The 23,660-nt window shown below is 38.5% G+C and overlaps 1 protein-coding gene across 2 annotated transcripts in view; it reads right to left on the bottom strand.

Annotated features, from left to right (window-relative positions):
- Nucleotides 1-488: 488 nt before the first annotated feature.
- Nucleotides 489-23,660, bottom strand: part of LOC111271036 (uncharacterized) — a 36,461-nt gene continuing 13,289 nt past the window's right edge. For both annotated transcript variants that reach the window (XM_022851567.2, XM_022851568.2), the window contains exons 2-5: nucleotides 14,425-14,508; nucleotides 10,882-11,074; nucleotides 4,827-4,939; nucleotides 489-1,821 (exon numbers count right to left, since the gene is read on the bottom strand). In XM_022851567.2, coding sequence (XP_022707302.1) covers nucleotides 955-1,821; nucleotides 4,827-4,939; nucleotides 10,882-11,074; nucleotides 14,425-14,508 — 1,257 coding nt within the window. In that variant the 3' untranslated portion in view covers nucleotides 489-954. The remainder of the gene's footprint in view (nucleotides 1,822-4,826; nucleotides 4,940-10,881; nucleotides 11,075-14,424; nucleotides 14,509-23,660) is intronic.

Raw genomic sequence — 23,660 nt, 5'->3', positions numbered from 1 at the left:
GGCTTAGGGTGCCTCATAAACTCATGTTTTAAATTTTCACGGATACTACCACGGACGCATCAGGTCACGGCCATTATCTTCCTGTGTACATGGGTACTTCCTTTTAAGAAACATCTTTAAAAACCTTTTGTGCAGATGTCAAATTGCTATATTATACCACCTTTGCTAGCTTCTCTGCCATCACCGAAATACCGTTCAATTGTTAAATTTCACAATCTGTTCTGCTATTAAACACTGCTTCGACTGTCTCAGGTCTACCGCCTTTGCTACATGACTCCCGTGGCAGTAAAAATAATCGACTATGCCCCGGTCTTAATTACGGTAAACGATGTCTGGCCGATTCTGGATACTGAAAGATTTGGAAAGAGAGAACTATTTTTAGATTTTAGCTCTTTTTTAAAATCAAAATGTCCTCCTTGAAGAAATTCATGACACACTGATTAATATGAAACCATAAGATTCTAGTATTAAATGAAAACAGCTAACGCTCACTTTAGAGAATTTTATCTTTATTCAGGGAAGTTTCTGAATCTCGATTCTCAATATGGCAACAATGCGAAATTGTAATTTAACGTTTGATATTGATCAGCTATATCCATAGCACTAAGACGATACCTAACACTAAGTATATTGTTGAATTTTCTTAAAAAATGATAATTATTTTATAAAGAATATATTGTATACATGTCAAAAAGAAACTGGCCATAACTCTCTAAGCCATAAATAAAACACAGATGATAATTTCCAAGTAATTAATGACTAAACAGTTCATATATAGTTTGCAATGCTGTACCTAGTTCCTTGACTCGGTAGAGAGTATACCTACTTGCGCTCTTGTACCCGTCGTGAAATATATCAGATGATCTCATTCAGTAACAATGAAATAGTGAATGTAATGTTATGTGATCAACGGAACAGTGGAACTTATGGGGAGCGAGATATTGAGAATGACTGTTAGGCGCGGGCTCGTCGGGAGGGCGGACCAGCTAGAGGAGGGAATGAGCCTGATTTCCTGGTAATGCCACCTGGCTTGATGTACAGAGGTGTGAACTTTGAGATGGCAAGGACGCGTTGGTCGGGCGAGTACGTTACACGGTCACGATGCAGTGGCGGAGCAACGGTAATCGAATCATAATCGTCCTCGAAGTCCTCAAGGGCAGGAGTATACCCAGGTACCCGTTTGGGAGTAAGTTTCGGGAGTTCAGGGGTTTCGTACGATTGCGATGGATCTTCAATGAGTTTCTGAGGTCGGCGTCGAGGGCCTGTGTATGCGGGGGGTGGTGTCACAATAATCTTTTTCTCTTTTAGTGTGACGCGCTGCGCAACGGCAGCCTTCTGCACAACTGGTTCCATTACCGGTCCGGCCAGGACATCAGAGACAGGAACAATGAGTTTTGGTTGCCTGGCAGTACTAAGCGATTCGACGTGCTGGTACGTTTCGATGTTTACTTTGGGCGCGGGCTGAACGAGGGACTGCTGATAAACAACGGTTTTGGGGACTGGAACAAGTCGCGTTATTGGTTGCTGATAAACAAGAGGTTTGTAATGTACGACTGATTGGACAAAAGGCTGAACGATTTGCTTCTGAAGTTGAATCGATTTGGGGGCGGCGTGGACCATGGGCTGGAAGGTCTGGTAAACCTGAAAAGCAGGCCTGACCAAGGGCAGCTGACCTACAACAGTTTTAGCAACGTTAATTGGCTGAACGATGGGCTTAGGCTGCACAGCATCGTAGAGACTTGGCTGCTGATAGATGATAGGCTTGTCAACAGCGACTGGCACCGGAGCAGCAGAAGCCAGCGCGTGAACCGTGGCAAGTTTCTATGGATGCAGACAACATTGCAAATGAACAACAGGCTTACTTGCGAATATAGGATATAAAGTTCTTATAAATAGCACATTTTCAAAATAGACTAAATTTCTTTGAAAAGTTTGTTATAAATGAACACTATCGCTATTGTACAAATGATAAACAATGTCAAGTAAGTTGGCGTGAATCACATAAATTGCGCGTAGATAATATGCAGTACTAAATACAGAGGAAAATTACTTATGTTAAACTGTTTGAATGTGTTGTATGCATTGCACGACTAGCCTAGGTAAGATAGTGGTAAGGTGTATTGTTCCTATAAGTTACTCCATACTGAAAATTATTTTCGTACGCTATTTTTTGGTTTTTTTATAAGTAGCTTTGTAAATTGTATGCCATGTTACAACCAGAAGCGGATAACAATACCACAAAACGATATATCGTAGACATAGTGCTTAGGTTCCATCAGTTGTTTGAGGGTAATGTAAGTCTAATTATTGTTAGGCGTGTTGTCATCGGCTGACTTTAGAGACTTGAGAAATTGACGCAGCTGTTAAACTGTTTTTTCATAGCGGGCATACTTCACACCATAGTCCTACAAAATACTCAAATTATTTAGCTTTACTGAATGTAGCCTACAGAACAGGGCAGTATCCGCAATTTTATACAAGTTATTAAGGGCCGGAGCATTCGGCCAAGTCACCGTAAAGCAAATGTGGTTATTTGAAGGAACAACCTTTTGAAGGAAATCTGAAACAGCGCCACGGATCGTGCTACAGACGCCATGCAGAGTCATTTTATCAAGATGCGTCCAACGTCGGGGACGGGGCGGCCCTGTCTCTTAGCTGTGACCGGAAGCACTGCACAAAACTTAATTAGCGCTAACATCTATACCGGAAGACGACAGGGGCAGTATGAGTGATATAAGCAGAAACCCCGCAGCCTTCCACAATCAATGATCGTCGAAAGACCAATGTTCTCGTTTACTGCTGCTCTTGAAAGCATTCGAGTACTCTGTTGTCCCAGATGAACTTCGAATGATAAAAAATGAAAATAGGAGATTTTCTTTAGGAATCATCTTTGGACATAAGTATTCTGTATATGCGTTAAACCGGAAGGATTATCAAGTCAAAGTGGAAAACGAAATATGTGCTGCAAATATCATACATAAATACACAAAACCTATATGGCGGTAGGATACTAATTTGCTTAATATGGTATGTAACGTGAATTTCTGTGGAGAAAGCGAGGAAACCGATAAAAGTTTGAAAAAATTGTCTGACAAAGGTAACCAAATACGTTATTACTTATTATGCAGAGCGGTTGTTAAGTAGATTGTACATATTACCTAAAAAAAGTATGGCACGAGCATGCTTTATAATGATGTCAATACCTCAAAAGCACAATTCGAAGTTCTTTTATTGAAAGGGATTGCTGTCGCTGGTCGATTGAAAGGAAACGCTAAAAGCCAGAAGACGCGACGAAAGTGTATAATTTTATAGATAAAAACACGGCTCATGACATTCGGAAGTCTTTTAGAGTTCAGAAGTTTGCTTTTGTAGTGAATTATAAATAATCTGATTCTTGAGATAGTTCAAATCGATAGGCTACGTTGACCCTTTCAGCTGTTTCAACACTTCGCAGCATGTTAGTAAGAGATTTACGTCGTCGCTACTTTGTTGACGTTTCAACAGTCCGGGAACCATTTGTTCATTAGTTTATCATTTTTTTTTTTTTTTTTTTTTCAATGTTTAAATCACTGAGATGATTGACGTCAGTGTCGAGTATGTGCGTCCTGTCTTTGGCACCTATTTACTCCCATTGTATAGTCCCATTAATAAGTTTGTCAGTTTTCTTCTCTTGACTTGAGCTGTGTATCGCAATCGAATATTAACATTATCCGAAAATAAGATGCTAGTGCCATACATAATATAGTACGTATACACCAAATATCTTCTTGTGACTCACAATAACCGCATCAGACGGCGTCACGGTTTCAAATCGTACTATAGCAATATGAAGCTAAGCTCTATATCCAGCTAGTGAAGACCTATGAAGGCTACATCTTTTAGATTTATTTGTGTATCTTGAATTGAAATGAATTTTTTATATGTTCAGAGGCTGCCAGTGGATTAGTTGTTCGAAAAGTGTCTTCCCTTCGCCTACCTACATTTCGCTTTATCATTCAGGGGAATCTACCTGAAATAACTAAGTCATCGAGTATTTTGAGGGTAGCAATATACACAATGAACAGGAACAATACTTGCACCTGGATAAAACGGATGGCCGAGGAAGCGCTAAATAATATGCGTCTCTCTTTTTTCATTTCAGCGATACGGATATGGATGGGGTCTTCCGACACTCGCCTATATACCGCATATGACAATAAGGTTTGTTTACACAGGACCAATATAGTCTTGGCCATTATTGCTAGATTTTATCTCAGACTTTCTAATTTAAATGAACTGCCAATACAATACGATGATTGATACTTCATTAATTCTTTCCTCCCTAGTCATTAAAGCATTAATTCTCAGACGTAAGATAAGAATGCCTATCTCTACAACGTCTGATGTAGAAGGAAAAGTTATTTTGTATAGTTTGATATTTTATGGGCACCAATGTGTTGACTAGATAAGTATGTAGTCTGATTAACTTGTGTGTGGATTGTCTGCTGGGTAGTATGTAGTTCAGGAAATATTATCAGACGCTGGTGATAAAAATCCAGTGTTTGGAGGCCAGTTTACTAAAACGTGTGCATATCATTATCATAGAAACGCAGCAGGCCTGTTAATAGAATGCCTATGTTTTCTTAGCAGAATATAATGTCGCAAAGTGCTTGCCGAAATAGCTCGTGGAACCAATGCAGGCCCTATACGCATTTCGACATCTGAGCGTCCATTGATAATCAAATCCATAATACCTATTTGAACTTAGGATTCTTGTATGATACGTACAAATGTATGATACTTAAAAAGTGACGAAATTAATTCAAGCAACGTTAACTTAACAATACCTTCTGCTTGATGACGTGCCCGGTAAGTTGTAAGGCTGGTTGTGAGCTTGTTATGATCTCTTTGACTCCTTTTCGAAGATAGAGGGCGTCCCCATGATAGCCAGGAGCCGTACCTTAATAATATTAAAGGAGTGCAAAATAGACCATAGTTTATGTTTTGCATAAAGAAGGGTCTTGACTATCGGTTGGCAAACTCTTAGTCGTATTGATACATGCATTTGTATTTAACACTTCAGTTATCCTAGTATTGTAATAAAAAATATGAAGAAAAAATAACCAAGCTCGTTAGTTTGGCAGCGATATTTTTTTATAGTTGAAGCTGTGCCGTCTTGTTGCAGAAAGATAATGACTTAACAAAGTTAAATGTAAAAGGTCGAACTTTATTAGAAATAAAATAAGTTTCCCATTGTCGTAGGAACACTGTAGAATGACTCTTTTAAACCCTTTATGGTAACGTATAAATGTATTCTGTAATCGTAAATCTTTGGTAATTTATAATACTTCAAGTAGCCCTTTTCGCTTTAGCTTAACCCTGTATGTAATATGCGATAAGAACGCTCTATGCATTTCACCGTCCTAATCTCGTTGTTTTTGATATTATATATTACCAGACGACCGGCTATCTTACCAAAAACAAAACCCTTAATAGCGAAAATTGAAGCCGAAAACCTATAGGGTCGTTTTAACATTATTATTGCATAAATATACCGGAACAAGAAGAAACTGTAGTCTTAAACTTGTGCAACAACTCTACAGTTGGGTTGCTTACTTTTTTTTTGCAACGAGATATGCATTACCGCTGTGACCTTTTACAAATAATAAAACTTCATTTAAATTTTTACATAGCTCGAAATATCAAAAGGTAAAGGAACCTTTTCAAGACCATTTTAAGTGGGGTTCTAATCCCTGATCTGAACAACGATATGAGGTAAAAGCTGGACGTGCAAGAAACTGAATAAACGATACAATAATGACTCTTAGTCTCGACCCTAGGCAGGTATAACGTTTAAGCACTTGGCCTAAATGCAACTTAACCCGAACGAGCAGATAAACGGGGAAAGGAGCACCGTCCGAGAATGGCGGGATCATGGTTGTTGTTTTGCGCAGGCCCTTCTTTATGGGTTATATTTCGTTTATGAGTCATTAGAAGGGCCTAATTGCTACGGTCGGGTCATAACATCTTCCCTGCATCCTTTATGCTGCCAACAAAAGCTGCAGCCGACACCAGGCCCCGCTGGCAAATTTGCCCACGGCCTGAAGAAATGCCCTAACTAGACTAGAAGAGCACATGTACGCAACTTACCAAAAATGTATTGTTTACTCGAGTCGTTTTACACGCGCCTTATAAACTGCTTCCTAAGAAATAGTAATTAATAAGACACGTGGCTTTGGAACCGTAAGAGGCAAAATAATTCGTATTGTTGTTCGCGTTAATTTGTTGTCATTGCATAGTCCCCATAACTTAATTAGAGTAAACACTTTGCGACATCTGTTTCCAAATTTTAGTTAGACACATCGTCCTCTTGACCGCTTTGAAGAGCCATTACTTTTCTTTCGACAGTTAAGTCTGGAGTACCGTGCGTCGAGGCGATAGATCATTGGCCTATTCGTAGTCGTTTGATTCTGGTCGCCTGTTTCTGTCCATTTGCCTATTTGGCTTAGTAAAATATCAGTAATTATCTGCCGTGACGAAAGGTGAACTCGTTATTATAAATCACAGGACTGGCCTATAATAATTAAAAATAATGGTTTTTCGGTAGAACAGGTGGTGGATCAGGCCTATGGCGTCTTTCCTATTTTGTATATTGTCTTTTAGGTCATCGTCATTTAGATCGTAGACAGCATCCTAAATAGTGCATAAAAATGCTGATAAAGCATGGCACTATGCTATAAACTATAGGCACATATCCATGAAGCATAGTAATGAGTGCTATTGGCTATGAGTCTCACTTGGAAAAAGATAAACTTCACGGTCAATTCACGACCGATCGTGGAGAAGCGACGTTGGCCTACTGATATCAATAGGCTTAGCGTTCTAGGAGCTTTGTAGACGTTCAGATTGATGGCAGACATATATGCTTAGCTTAGTAGCAACAATTGAGTTATAGTTAAGCATTTTTAATAAATAAAATTGATTTATTATTGATTGCTTGAAAGAGTTACTAATAACAATTTTTAGTGATTTTAGGGTGTATTAATAGAGCCAATTCAGCGTGGCAATCGGGCATTGGGACGTTTTAAATTGCTGATTACGAGTGAGGAGATTAGGTAATCTACTTGTAATAGTGGCTGTAAAATTCAAGGTCGCTTTCCTTAGGCACCACAGTTATGTCCTTGCTGGTTAAATTATTCGTGATCAATATTCAACTTCTTAATTTGGCAGACCTCCAGTGTTATGCCGATCCTTCCTGTAGACAAATTCGTCACCCCCCGATAATTCCATAATAAAAGAATATACAGTCATTTTGTTTTATACAGAACTCGGTTCGGCTAAACCTATATCATGTCTTTGAAGCTGGTTAGCTTTCTCGTTATACGGACGGCTTGCACTAACGTCACTAGTGTATTCCCGGCTTATTTTTGAGTCACTTACACGTATCGCTGGTGCATGAGTTACCTTGACGCGCATATGCCTCTAAACGTTTCTAAGGGAAAAGCTAAATATAAAAATGCTTGAAATTCGGAACCCCCGTGCGCACAAAATTAAATTACGCATAGACACTTCTAGTGGTGGCCCCTAAAGTACACCTCAAATGCGTATAAAATATATCGTAGGGACATAAAGCTCGGGTGAATAAACTTATGCACCATTAAGTGCCAACTTCATTTACTAGCAGACGTCACCATTAAATCAGCTATAGAAACAACATCGCCGAAATCATCAGAGGCGTATTGCACAAAGGAACACTTAGGATGTATGCCTATGTAGGATGAACGGTGGCCTATGAAGAATGAACAGAAACACTAATGATGTTGCTCAAGGTGCTTGGCATGAACGCACTCGCTTGAACTAATCTAATTTACTCAATTTATGTTATTTTTTAAAAATAAAACACTAGTTAGTGCGCAACGAATACAAACAATGAACCGCTAAAAAGTCTAATTGTGACCAATGACTAAAGATCCTTGACTACTTCGCTATGGCGAAAGAAACACATAACATAATTAATGGTCGTCTTAGTTAAAGAGACAGTCGAACACAATACAATCCTACTGAAAGCTTAGTTCAATTTCAGGAACCTACTCATTATATATAGGATGTAAGGTATTATTTTTTCACTCACAAAATTGACACCTTCCCCTGTATTTGATTCTGTTGAAGTTCCACTTCAAGCTAGAGCTTCGTGCGACTATATAATGAACTGGTCAACAAACACAAATAATAACCACTCGAAATGGGTTTGTGTATGAAACATATAATGGCGATAAAGATGTACAGTTCTAGATACGAGGTTGAAAATTGAAATAGTATCATTTAAACAGGTAAAATGCTATATTTGATATTACTGCCCTAAGGCTACTAAGTTTTAACAACACACAGTTCGTAATGGCTTCAGTATGAAGTCGTTAAATGAGGTTCGGGTGAAAGCGTCATATGGTAAGTTTTGCATTAAGTGAACGATAAACTTTAACGCTGAACTTTCTCCACAAATATATTAATCACTGGGTTCCTGTGTTTTGAACTAATTAAATTAAATTAGCCATTCCGAGAATAAGGTTATACCTAAAAATTATTACGCATATATAAACGCGTACATACGTAAAGTAATCGCTTCCACTATCTGGTAAGTAATATGCTGTAAAGCAACTACTTTCTGTATGATGACAAATTTATTAATTAAGTTTAGACAATCTGAAACAATTGACATGTTTTATGTCTATTTCATTAGGTACTTTTTGTTGCTAGTCAAAACTTCGCCTTGTCATTCGAAGTTTTGAAAAATCACGATTATTCAGAATCATTATTACATTAGAGCATAATGTAAGACGTCCTTATTGATCGTATGCAATAATTAGTGTGGTAAAATAGGTGTTTTTTTAAAAATTCGGACGATGTGCCTTGCGAAGTTCTATTCTTGTGAGGAACTTATATCGACAGTTCAGCCGTTAAAGAAATTTATTGCAGTGTAACTTCTAACTGTAGACTTTCATGTCAGCACGGATACGCGATGACTGGTGCCTCTGTGAGCCTGTATGTATAGCTAGAAGTTTTCTTGCTTCTCCTTCAACTGCATGTCACGAAAACTCTTTTCCCGTACTGGACAAGTCAGCGTGATTTTCACAATGGGAGGTTAATTTAAATTATACTAGGCCACTAAATGCGTTTATTAGAAATCATGTCCTTTAACAACAAAGTATCTGATATCTTATAGGCAAACTGTGCGACACCGTTCGCATCGAACGCTATGGCGTTCGACACGAATGGACAGCTGCCCCGTCTCTACTGTATAAGATGTTCTTATTCATGTCAAAGATAGTTTTAAACTGTTGTTTTTTGATGTTGGTGCATTGCCAATGAGATTACTTGGCCTGAGAGAGGGGCAAAGAACAATTATTTAAGACCATTTAAGGGTCTTACAAACGAGCGATGCTGATTGAATTTGTCATGTGTAAGCACGTTTCAGTGCACTTGGGCATATGTATTACCGTAGCATTTTCTGAGCTCAACTTGGATACCTCATTTATCGCATACCGTAGTATTTGTTAATTTTTTTATTATGGTGGAAGCTCCCCAGAAAATTGAAGTCAATGTTATCTGCGCATAGCTCTTAGTTGGCTTCTTTCGTTTCAATTTAAGGATTTCTTTTCGAAATAAAGAAACTGTATCCGAAGGAAGATTCCCATGATATGTCTGTGAAATCTCTAAGACACTTGTCGATTTTTACGCAGAAATGCCTGCCTTTGCGACTTGCGATCCATATAGTTTTGCTGTTTTTACCTTATATGTCTTATTTTATCTATATTTTTTTATTATCATATTTTAACTTATCTATATATAGCAAAGGATTCACCCCGTTAAGGTTTGAAAAAATTAAAGCAAACGTAAATTGTTTGGTTCTTACGATTATGTATGTAGGACTCAATGAGCTGGGTGGATATGAGTCTATTTAAAAAATAGGTAATTTATGGAATGGTAAAGGTAGATTATATATTTAAAATATAGTTTGAGTACATTGCCATGGAAACTACCGGTAATGACATTTCGTATATAGTCGATCTGTATATGTCAGAGGTTGAAAGCGCTGCATAATGAAAGTATCAATGCAGGACAGAGTTCCTCGGAAAAAGGTTGGACAAGACCTATTCACTAAATAACGCTAATAGAAATAACAAATAGCTCAAAAATATCGTATAGTAGATGACAAATTTTCACTTCGAGGCTCACATCGAATCCAATATATTTAGTTTTATCAGTTATAGCTATTAGTTTTTAAAAAATAAAAAAAAAAAATGAAAGACAATCCTGAAAAACACAAAAGCTTGACTGGGTCCGAAAAAAACTCAGTCAGTGCCTAGAACCAAGTTTAAATCGAGTTAAAAAAACATTTTGACCCACATCCAATGGCCAAAAATCCAACGTGGGTAAGCTATTAGTAGGAGTAGTACTTGTCGAAGCTTATTAAGCAAAGATTCATATTAGGTGTCATTTGGCAATGAAAATAAATACAACAGAATTATGGAGTTAACTACATGGATTAACAATCAAATGATGATCACTTGTACCATATTTTATGAACCGATGCTGACTGAAGAAATCCGGAAGGAAAAGGACAAAGACATTTCTTTCCAGTTATATAGAACAGGAGAGATGAGCATAACAGTCAACTTATGTTGCTGCTTAAAAAAAATTTATGACACCTTATTTATTCCTAAATACACTTCGAATGGATCAATTGTCACGTCTGTAAGGTACATACGCTTCCACCAACTAGCGGGTATAGGTCCTGAGCAAGAAAATCGTTTGTATATATCAGGACAGCTCTAGAAATGTACTCTGAATTAGCAAGATGTTAGTTTGCGTTTTTTTTTGCCAATAATCCTATATGTCCATTACCGGGCTCGTTGGTCCTTACTACTGCGCGGAATCCAGACTTGTCCGCAACGTACTCAAGATGGCGCACCTTCCCGTCAACATCGGTGATCGAATAGCCTCCCTTACGATTGTTGTAAGCATCAGCTACTTCCCACCTTTTCCGATTCGTATCCCAATCAGTGATGTCGTACCCGAACTGATAGTTGCCCAAAGACTGAAACCGCAATATGTCGAAGATGTCATTCCTACATGATGTATGGAATGAATGACCTTAATTACAGAAAAAATATGATGTAGCGTTCTGGCATTGGTTTTACATAATGAGCCCAAGCAAAGCCTAAGCTATATCTATTCAGGGGAATGAAAGGTTTCTAATTCCAGCGATTTTAAAACGATCTTGGGATTTCATTGTATTTCGACAACGGTGTAGATAAAATATCTTTGCCTCCCCGAGACCCCTTGAAGGCCCACTGAGCTGTGGTGCGCCCGGTATAATTGCATACATAAGTTACCAAATATGAAGATGCAACTTATGTAAGAGGCAACTATTTAGGCAGAGACAGAAATTCGTCGCAACTTGTAGGGGCAATTCGAATACAATGCTGAGTTGACTGATTTGCTGAACTGGTTATCACATAGTGAATTAGAAGCCCCTATGCGGCAAAACTGTAATAATCCAATAAATGCAAAAATTTTTGACTGGGCTTGGTACAGGGTTTGGGTTACAAGCTCACTATTCATCTTCCGATAGAGATTAAGTAAGATTACCTACGTATCATAGTGTAAAATGATGATTTGTCAGAGACGAAAGCTTGCTTTTCAGTATCGACGTTATTAATTAAAATCACAGTCTTTTTAGTCAAAGAAAACTACTTGTAATGAGGTCTATAGTAGTGAGGTGCGCACTTTAGAAACATGAACTACTTTAGCGTAACACACTTAACGATAGGGTATTGCCAAAGGAAACGTGAGATTTATCCTTTCGTAATGTGCAAAAATATCGTACCTTGAATCAATAAATAACATGAAAGTAAGAACGTTAGGGAAAGAATCACGATATATAAAACAATTAGAAGAAAAACGTTGAAGGCGTAATGTGGCAAAAAAGTTACACCATTTGGTATCAACACAGTTCCTCTTCTATTTAGTGGTCTATTGCGCACCCATTTATTGTCCTTCTTACTCACTCACTCCATTCTTCCTTAACTTGAAGTTAACGGAACGGAAATAAATTCTTTGCGACCGGAGAAAGAACCCAGCGTTTGCTCATAGACGGAACGACGAGTGGCAGTAATAGTCGGGGTCGTGCACAGCTGTTAGAAGCGGTAGCAGCAGTGCAGACACTGAAGTAGTTGTCTGTTAAGAGCGAAGTTATTCTTCGCGAATTCCAATGGGGTAGGCATTCAAGGATTTCTCTTTGCGCGCCGGGGCTTTCCTGGTGTCGTGCATGGCAGACGGAGTGAACGCAAAAGAGCCAACCCCCCCTTAAACTCAAATCTCATATTATTTTACAGAGAGGGAAAAGGGTAAACGGCGCGATAAGACGATGACAAGGAAGGCCACCACAGAAAAGAGGCCAGGAAATGGGCCATGAAGGCGAGCAAAGTCGGCAGAAGGGCGGCACATTCATCATCTGCCTGTTAGTAAGCTAGCGGCAAGAAACCGTTTTCCTCGCTCCCTCGAGTAATTGGCGACCAGACTGTTTATGTAGCCCGCATAACTCTGAAGCGAACATTGCAAAATAAAAACTAAATACCCTCATGATTAATCAGTCGTTTCAACAAAAATTCCCAACTCCTCCACAAACGGTTCATTTGGTTTTCATGAGAAATTTTTTCTAGTAAAAATAAAAATATTCAGAGTCGGTTTAAAATAACGATGTGTAGCAACGTGTATATGTATCGTCTCGCAGTTTTGAAGAGGTTGCGCTGGCACACCGGATATAGACTAACAGTAACCTAGGGGAATTCTATGATGATTTGTTAGATTCTCATACCAGCTGAAAGATGGAGGATGGGGACGGTAAAAGTTGATTAAGAGCCTTTCCTCTAATTGCTTCGCCCTCTTGGGGAAGGGGGCACGCAGAAATGGGAATCTGAGACCGCTAGGACCTTTTTTTGTATAATTAGCTATTCTCTCGTAAACGCTAGCATAAACCGCTAGAATAGGGATGCTAAGAGGCTAGATCCACTTGAGGTGGTCTCCAAGACACCAAGGAAACCTTATGGTTATTCTTGTTTAGTCTACGCCATGTTTGTCCGTTACGGGTACAGAGATGAGTGTTTTGTTTGTTACTACAAAGGACACTCGCACACTGCAATTATGGCACTATATAGTATAATATAATGCAGTATATAGGAATCAAATACAAATCAGGCAGCACGTATCACGACCTGTAATAAACTAACTCGCATATACTCAAAATAAGCTGGCTGAATTGAAACAAAAAAATTACAACCCTAATTTAAGTATGGTTATCAAGAGTGTTCTGAGTTTGTCTCGAAAAAGCTACTGCCTCCACAGGTTCCAAGTTGTCTTCACTATGTCATCCCATATGTAGAACAATTCGTAAAAGTTTCTCGTACTAACTTCTGTAAGCAAAGCTAAATTTAATGTAAAATTGCAGCGTTCAAGTCCAATAGTTTTAATTTAAGTTTTTCAATAAACAAGAGCGGGTTCTCACTTTTTAAAATATTGTATTACAGCTGCAAACGAGGGGTAGCCCCCGGAATCTGCTTATTGTTTCTACCTTCTTTTAATTAAGCATAACTGAGTTGGTTTATACAATCTAATGATACTCTAGAACAAACGATTGTTAGGTTAACTGAGTGCCATATATGCAAATGTCATAGACTTTCACTTAGAATATATCGCACTTAATCTACTCCCCGGGAAAGCAACTAAACGCCGCTACTAGCCCATACCGTACTTTCTGTGTTTATTCTCGGCTTGAAAAACGTGCTCTCTTCAGGTATTTCATTTAAACGTGATGGTATACCCTATAGATTATGAGATCCGTAAAGTTTGAGATTACCTGCCAGGACTACTCATGCTGAGGCCAGCTAATACGCCAATCATATTGATAATATGATTGTCTTAGTTCCTAGATATGCGGCATTTTGTTCTCTTCTGGACGATACGAATATGCCTTTAAGAATGGTCTTATCCCAACAAGGGATACATCATTAACATTAGGCTGCCAAATTTGGTTTCTAGCCGTACATATTCCAGGCTGTCACTTATCTAGAACGGACTCATCTAGTTCATAACAGAACACACTTGAAAGTAAAAACTAAACTTAAACGCACGAATGTAAAAGACATGGCCTAAATAAGCAGTAGCTAGATTCTTCAAATAAGGTATCGTATATGTACGGTTATTCTCCATACATTCGTGCAGGATATGCTCAAAAAAAAGGCCTCTTTGTTGTTATTATTATTATTACTCTACATGATATTTGGCGCACAAAACGATTCGACCGAACCAAATTATCAATAGCAACGACATCGAAATACAAAAGCTAAGCATCTTATTTACTGAGTTTGGATATGTCATGAAACATACGTCTTCAGTCCTGGATATGCTAGAAAAGCCGTCGTCTGAACGAGCACGAGCGTTGGCAGCCAGCCAACCAATCACCATGAGAGCCTATGAGAAAACGAAAGAATTATACAGTTCTGTTAGTGACTGGAGCTTGCCCTGCGTAGGACACCGGAATAACGCCTAGTAACATCATACGCAGGCAGCGCTCTTTCTAACTGCTGCGAATTGTTAATTAATATACATTGAAATTCCCTTGGTGGCATGCAAACATATGGTGGCAAATTAGAATTTTCGTGGGAATGATGGTTGGTAACAGGACGTGGTAGAAATTGCCGTTGAGCAATATTCATTATTAAGCCGAGGGCCGCTATTATAGAAATACGTATGCACTGAGTTCGTCTGGAGGAGAAATGACCCTGTCCTGAAAAGTACTATTCATTGTAAACTATACGTTTAATTTTCAAATGTCTTGCTTGTAACTCAAGGTGGAATTTGGTGCTTTGATTTGTTAGGTTAACCTTTTTCACCCCATCCTCGCTGATAGAAATAGCTGAAAACATTGTGACTAAAAAACCAGCCATTCCTTAACCACTGAAAAATTAGAGAAGTGGCTATTTGCTTTTATTGATGGGATGCGATGACGTACTAAGGTTCACACAAAAGGGAATTGAAAAAGGACCGCCTATTTAAAATAAACATCATTATTTTCAACGAAATTAAGTACAACTACATAAGTTGTCAGCATACCGCTAAAAGTGCGCCCGAATTCACTTAAGTTGGCAAAGAAATCTGGGAATAGCTTTTCCTGCGTATTCAAGTTATTCAAGCGAGCATCTGAAGGACAGCAAGATATCCGTGGATAAATCATTCTGCCAATACGACTACGGGCCGTTGAGCTATTTTCTATTACTATATACATATTTGTTTTAAAGTGAGATTCATTTACTTAATTGAAAGAGAATTACTGCCTGGACCGAGAAATAGTTGATTTGAAACGGCTAGATTTTACGGACGGAACTCACGAAGGAAATTTAAGTTAAAGTATTGATCTTCTATTTAAAGCAAATACGAAACGCCAATTAGGCCAGTGATCCCTATAAATAACTAGTTAAAAATTTGAATGCACTGGGTCCGACGCTGAAATTTACAAAGTCACTACTTTCTAACTAAACATGGTCCAGTATAGCATCTTTCCTATGGATTACCTGAACATGAGAGTACATGTCCAGGCGTGCCTCGCCTATACAACCCAAATGGCTATATATATAAATCAATAGTTAATTTTAATCAACTGACCCAACATATGAGTATTATATTTATCGCATATTTGCTTATAAGAGACGGTTACCATAGATATAGTATGGATGAAGTCTTGGCATAAAAATGCACCTGCCATGAAAAGCGCTCGATTAACTTCTACTTAGATATTCATATCCGACACGAACTCAAAACACCATGCTCCCTTATCATTTGCAGAGAAAAATATGTATATTCGACACATATAAGGACGCACTCATAGATAGATATTCTGGAAATGAAAAGACCTACCTATTTGTTACTTCCATCCTTGTTGATTGATTCTATTTTGACGTTTTATTACAATTAGTATACTCGCCCTCTAGCGATTACGTAAGGTGTTTTTTTTTTTAGCTGAGTTGCTTTCCCGGATAGGGAAACGCTGCCAGTTCTTCATTTTTGCCAGCGACCGAATTAGCTCAGGTCACAATATAGACGTCGGACGCCGCACTTTTCTGCGTCGCCGCCCCAAGCGATGCCATCCCGTCACTCTTCACTTCCATTTCTGCATTTTTACCCAATGGTTTTTTGCGTTTTCTCGTTTGTTCTATTTATCTCTTACAAGCGGTCGGTATACCTTGCCATTACGTTATAAATTTGTTCACCTTCTAACGGAATATTATTATGATCGTATTTCGACACTATGGCATTGAATTGTGTTTATTCTATTGGGAAGTATATAACCTAACGTTGGACTTTTTTGCATCTAGAATGGCGTATCACAAACGGTATCCTAAAATGTCCTGTATAGCTTCGAATGCTAGCTCTTTCTAAGTCACATGTCCCTTTATATCGAAATTTGTTATCGTGACAGATTAGCTTCTCTCACCTGTTCCTGCCCTTATTATCTGCCCTCGTTATCATGGGGAAAAGAATTGCGCTTATTTCTAGTCGGCTTTAGAAATGCATAAACCTCTTGGTTATCGTAAGGATATGCCCAAACAAAACTGAATATAGACATGTAGACGTTCTTAATATATTGGGTATGCCGTAACCAGCTTGTACTACTTACGACAAACATGGGTTCAAAAGAGGAATCCTTAATTGAACTGCGCACCTGCACCCTTTCCAGGGGACGACTGGATTAAGCTCCGCACAAGTTTCTTTTAAATCTAGTCGATGACGGTTTTATGTATTTCAGTTTGCTCTCTGCTTACAATAGGAGCCCGTAAAAAGTGATTTTGATAGAAAAACCACCAAGGCAGCCTGTACAAATCTATGTACTTTTACGCAATTGCGTCATTTTGCAATGGGAGCATATCTAAACCAGGATGCCGTGTGATGTCTCGGAATTTCCTCAGGATGTTCGCACAGCAGCTATTTTTTATGAAAAATTTCATCAAGAACAATGGTAGACTTGAAAATCAGTGGTAGTAATTTCGAGCTAGTCCACGCTACTTCTGAATACAGTCATAGCGATCACATGAACATTGGGTTCGTTTGCCGTTAGCTTTGGTAGCTGTTCTTAATACAGCGCCTCTCAGATTTTTTTCAAAAATAATACGGCATTTCCGCGTCAGTTTTATCTTTGCAGCAAGTCTATCGTTGTCTGACCTAAGTAAAATAGATTTCCAGCGAAGTATTTCTGTTCTCTCGAAAGAAGTAATAGAAACTTAAACCTATTTAAACTTAAACAAAAAAAAAACTACAGCTCTAAGGAAAAAGATTTTCGCGAACTTGATAGTTGAAATAGCACGTACTGCACAACTGCAACAACTTGCAACAAAAGCGCACTTATACTTGGTCATCAATTGTCGAAAATATATAAAAAACTACCTAAGTGGAGCTAAAACTGTTATTATTTCAAGCTAGAAACCTAGCTAAGATAACTATTAGATATGAACGCTTATGAAATAACATACTGGTTGTTATTTCGTGCACCAATAAATTCTCAGCCAGTTTTTTACGAATACATGCACGGCCAACGTTATCGTCTCAAATGGTGCTCAATGGCGTTAACATTTATGATCGTTTGCCATTTGGTAGGCAGCTTGTAGATGAGCATGCGCCAGAAAACGAAGTTCGACTCTAGGTCAACATGATCTTCATAGCTAACGGATCTTGCCTCACTTCAAAGGAGAACCTTCATCCTGAACAAGCTATATTTTTTAGAGTACTTCCCATAAGATGATTGCTTGCATCCTTAAAGTGATGTAAAGACAAACGTTCTCATACCGACAAAAAGCCCACGTTTCTATTGTCTATTAAAGGGTATTTTCTTCTCAATTGAGCTATCCAATCTACTCAGCCGATATTCATAACGAAGTTCGGTAAAAATCGTTTTATGACGTTTTAAAAATTTGAAATAAAGAACCTTCATATCCTAACAGAAAAATTTTCTTAGTGAATATCTTTCCCTATTGCGTACAAGTCCGGAAGCTGGTTGTCCGCAGTTAACCCACAACATTCTGCGCTTAGAACTGAAGTAGACAATCCATCCTCTAATACTAATAATACTTTGAAATAACTTAATCAAGCGAGTACAATGCAGTATTCGCGTTTACGTGAGCTTTTCCTGATAGTTTATAAGTAATCCTTTTTCTACCTTTTGCATCTTTTCTACAGTGCATAGACAAGTTGGAATTTGCCATTGAGCCAGCTCTTCTCTTACTGGCTTCAGGTGGAATTTTCGTGCGATAATGGTTAGGAGATATTTTTTCCCTGGAACGTCTCCGAGTATCCAGGTCATAGATTATTATCTACCGAGGAATTTTTTGCACGAAATCCAACAAAGTATTTTTTAGTAGTTGCAACATACACTAAACTATCGATAGAGGGCTGAAGTAATAGATCCTGTTGGCTGAACAGTTTGATTTCCGCTTGAGAATAGGCAGGATACATAGTCTCTATCGATTATACCCGGTTGCTGTAAACAACAAACTACTCACATGTCTCAACCCTAAAAAATGTAGACGCATGTTAAATATCAGAATAAGATCTGTCTCAAAGTTCAAGTATTGAAACATATATGGTTGTACATCTAGGTTAAGTTTGTCCTTAATAAACATAGGGTGAGCTTGATTGATCACAAATGGTGGGCGTTCAGATTCTTTACTCAGGTAAATTGTCTTCGTGTAGACGGACCTTTAAATTTCATAACTACAGACGAGTCCTTTTTGGGACTTGTTTACTTTGCTTATTAGATACGCGATACATATATTGACGTAGTACATCGTTATAGCAACACTAAGCTGGCATTGGCCCTGGCAGACGCAGAAGTAAATAATTCAAATGACTAGGACAAAGATAAGGTTTAAGCTAACAAGACAATAGACCGTTTTTTTTTTCGTCCCAGCTCGTAGTGCGAATACGTGTTGTATCTCAACGAAGAGCTTTCGGTAAGCGGTCGATTATGAGTAGTCCGGTCTTTAACTTTAGCAGTAGCATAGTTATCCAAGCTAAAAACTTACACAGCTTACCAGTACCCCGAAATCAGATAACTTTTTTTAAATATTGATTAATCTCCTTTTAACCTCTGCCGAAATTTTTCGTAGATATGCAGCTTACGGTGGCGGGTAGAATGACTATATGGGAACTAAGTGGAATAATCCTTGGTGGGGAAGCGAAAGAAAAAAAATCAAGGTTTCTCGTCCCGTTCAAGTGACCTCATTGCCTGGATCCAACCTAGATGCAAACATGGCGCTGAACATAGGGCAAAAAAGTATAAAACAAATAAATGCTATTTTTTTTTACACTTTATTTGGATGTATATTCTGTCTCTAGTTTCAACATCGGCACACATGTAGATGCCGTGCGAGAAAGCCCCACAAAATATGTGCGATAATAAACACGAGAAGGAGTCTATTGGCGAAAGGGCTAAAAAGCTTCAACGTGCTTAGAAAATGCAAAAGATCAGTAAGTCATCAACCAAAGAACTTGAGGTTATGCAAATCTCCGATGATAGCCTTGCAAAAGGCATTATATGAAACAGGTTATTTTGAATTGTAAATTAGTTAAATGGAAAACAACGTATCGCCGAAACAAAACGTAGAGTCGTAATCCCGTTTGTCTTCTTTATGGAGAAGAGCAACTATAATAAAGTACAGCGGCAGAATAGTATTTTTCATCCGTTGACAATTGATTGGAATTGTTGTTTGCCGTGTTGTTCCGGTTGTCTGTTCAATTCGATTTACAATCAGCTCTGAGGTACCTTAGCATGTTAGAGTTGAAGTCTGACTATAGACTGGCAGTACCGAAAACGAGCCGAACGCAGTGGTTAAAAGAGAACGGTACGCTCAAGACCGCATGCCTTGCCATACTTCCGCTGTAGTAACGTAAGCACGTGCATTCGTAGAGAGGAACCCATAAAATAGCATAATGGAGGTTTATATATATTATACGTTTAGTTAAAATTTCAATGAATAAACTTTGCGAAAGAGGCTCGATAGTCTTCACTTTTGAACGGATTTACTACTCCCGGTATGACCATAAGTTTTCAGCAAAGCATGTTGGCCAAATTAATGAGATGCGGTAGCAATTCATAGTCTATGCGAAAGGGTTTTCGTTAGATGCAGATCAATAAGGGAGAGACGACATGTTGGAACATAACACAGGTTGTTCATTAGCAGAATGAGGTGCTTCCGTTCTAGTATTCACTTCAAACGCGCACCCGGAAGAAAAAGAATCAACGAAAGGATGACAGGCAGAACCAACGTTCTTCCGGCGACTGGCCAAACGAATGGTGAACGGGTAGAAACACAGTTCTCTCTGTCAATTTTTCTTGTCTCTGTCCAAAGGCAGTCTCTAACTTTCTATGTAGTTTACTGTGTGTACGTCCTTATACAAGTGAATTCATTCCTAAGGTATGGATGGCCGGTTCATGGCTATTAAAGGGTCACGTTTGAAATATACAGGAATTAATGTTGACGTACGAGATGCTAAAAACTTGAAAAAAATATTTCACTCTCAAGGACTTTTCATAGATCAGCCATTATTATTATTATAGCCTCTTTTCCGCGTCCTGAAACACATTTCGATTGGTTCCCTAAACGATATATGTTTAGTCCATCTAAGTACAACAAAGGTTCATTAATTTCTTATTGTGTAAGTTGGATATTCAAAAGTCTAAAGTTGACATGTTTGTTTGATGCAGCCTGTAGTTTATTTTAGACCTTCTTAAAAAATATTTTTCGTTTCGACTTAAAACCCACATCCAGAGAATTCTCAGTCAACGCTACTGTATCTTAGAATCACAGCCCGCTTCTGTTATATTTCTACAGACGTCATGAAGTAAAGTTTGGGTTCTGCGTTCTCTAGGTACAATGATTTTCAACGCAATTGAAGCACGCGGTTTAGCGGATCCGGGTTTCGATATAGCAACTGGAAGCAGGGTCGCAAAATTGACAAAAAACAACTCGGGGAAGCCACAACCACTAAACTGGTAAACCTTGTAAATACTAGTAACAATCGGTAACAGTAAAGAGTATAAACTTTCAATTCATTGCGAATATGTTAGACTATTTTCAAAAACCCTAAATCACACATGCATCGTTCAATATACATATATATATTTGTTTTTCTTATTCAATATTCAAATAATCAACAAGTGAGCGCTATATTCTAACAGTAAAGATGTCGTCTTTGGTTGACTTATTTCATCAAAGGAAAGTTTAGCAAATAGATAAAGAAATGCATCATAATTTTGCTCAGTTGATAGAATGGCCTGAAACGCTGTTACCGGGGAACTGCAGTTATGAAGAAAATTGCCTCATAAACAGCTGAGTCAGATTTCAATAATATTTTCTAGAGAATTAGTTAGCTACCGTGAAGTTGTCGAAAGACTTGAAATTCGCTCATCTCGACCATTTCTAGGCATCATGGCAAACCCCATTAATGCTGCAGTAGTCTAAAAATTGCAGATGTACGTGAATAGCTGCAAAAATACAACTGTTCTTCTACAGCGTTCTACATAACGATTTCGTGACGATGCTGTTGCACAATGGACGTACTTTTAAGCATCATGATCTACCGCAGGCCTTTAAACGAATGGTCACAGTGGCAGCAGTGGTTTAACTGTCGGTACTTGGCGTGCCCGTATTTCTATCGTCGTGTATAAAACTAATATCTTTAAATATATCTTTTACTGATCTTACCCACGCTGTTAGGGGTCGTGAGCTTTCTAAGCTTCTCCCTCACATTTTGCTTCCTCTACAGAGGGAACTGGCCATTCATCTTTAAAATCTCCCTGTAAATAATCAGCGGTTCCTACTAGTAAAAACTAGCACCCAGTAAAGTAGTATTGCCACTACTGTCCAGTGCAGCCATGGTTGGGGATAGCAGCAGATAGAGCGGATCAGCTTTTTCTTGGGCCACAAGCTCTGGTCCTGCCATCCGGTTCGAGAGCCTCAAATTGTTCAATTTATCGCATCTTAGTCGCTGTTTCTAACGCAACATCTTTACGGCTAGCTTCAGGCGTAGAGTTCGATAGATCTAAATTTAAAAGGGGCCACTTTTTAAGTAGAAGTAATCTTTAACACGGGAAAAAAGTTTGAGAAACTGTAGTCTTCAGAGTAAAGTGTGTACTTTTCCAAAAGTGTTCGAGTATGTCTTAGTGGAGCCGTTATAATTAGAGACGATAGTAGCTAAAAAGAGTTACGACGGTTGGGAGCTAGGTAGAGGACTGTTTAGAGAAGTAGCGATGTCGGCTGCGAACGGGGCAATTATTAGCAATGGCACAACAAGACGAAAAGGTCAATGCAACTGGAAATTTTGGCGCACAATTTTTCAAAAAAATTAAAAACTGCTAGAACTGCAAGTAGATTTCGATAGCGTTCGGGTATTAAGGGAATAGCACCTGAATGACTAGAAGAAGTGTACGATGAGACAAGTGCACAAGAAGAGGTGGGCAGCCTATGTCTACACAGAAACACCTATATTGGACTGGAATTTGTCAAGACAAGTTTCACAGCCTCGAATGTGGGCCTCTTACTTCATGGGACAGAAAGACCCAAACAGAAACTTTCTATTTTATCTAGATATCTGTAAAACGACTCGCTCGGATGCAAAGGCTTTAACATTTTAGACCCCTTACCCTTGCTGTTGGTTTTGTTCATAGCGCAGGAAAAACCATTTCGTATATATTACGGATAATTATATACACTCTTATCAGATACGAGTGTTTGCTAAGTTAATATGATGAATGTAAGTTTTTTAAAAAAAATCGGCGAGCCTTAGTTGGGGACGAAATTTGAAGCTGAGCTTTCTCAACGTCAGCCTCAATAAATGCCTCAGGCGACGGTTTATTGGATCACCGCTATTCTAACGGATAATTTGATAGCAAAATTATTTTATGATATATATATGAAACCGCAAATTTTGTGCGCCGACTAAAGGGAACGATAAAGAGGAGCATCTTCAGTGTTTCGAGGCTTCTACAATAATAAGCATATATATTTGCTCCAAAGCAGCTTGAGAGTTCGTTAATTGTCAATTTTTAGGGATGCTTTGTAGAATAAAAATAGTGATCTCGATAAGCGATAGGGAAAATATAGTGTCTCTACACCCGCTAACTAGACAAAGAAAACCCTCTTTCTGGAAAAATAGAATGTGTTATTACTTAAATGCTACACATAAGATGAAATGTCTATTTGCAGTATTGGACCTTGCGGCGCGAAAGCTATTTTATTAATAATACAACAGGTCTGGCGCTTGAAGCTAACGACCTTCTGTCACTCAATGCACCGTCGCTGTTCTGAAACTTGAAGGTCTTACTTCTCTTTTAAAAGAAATTCAAAGCTTGTTGTAAAAAGGCTAACATATCGCACACTTACTGCCCACAAGTACTTTACGTTGTGTCGGATACGTTCCAGACTCATATGACAACTGAAAGCCGTTCAATTAAAAGCTGTTATTTAGATACGTTTATTTCTCTGAAATGGTACGTAAGTGCGTATCACGGGTACTACCAACCAATCCACTTAGGCCTCGCTATCGGTCGTCTTTAATTAGACTACGAAAGCTTA

The sequence above is a fragment of the Varroa jacobsoni genome, unplaced genomic scaffold, assembly GCF_002532875.2.
Source record: "Varroa jacobsoni isolate VJ856 unplaced genomic scaffold, vjacob_1.0 contig00291, whole genome shotgun sequence".
In the NCBI taxonomy this organism is placed as follows: domain Eukaryota; kingdom Metazoa; phylum Arthropoda; class Arachnida; order Mesostigmata; family Varroidae; genus Varroa; species Varroa jacobsoni.
Note: the sequence above shows the minus strand (reverse complement) of the source record. Positions and strands in the feature narration are given on the sequence as shown.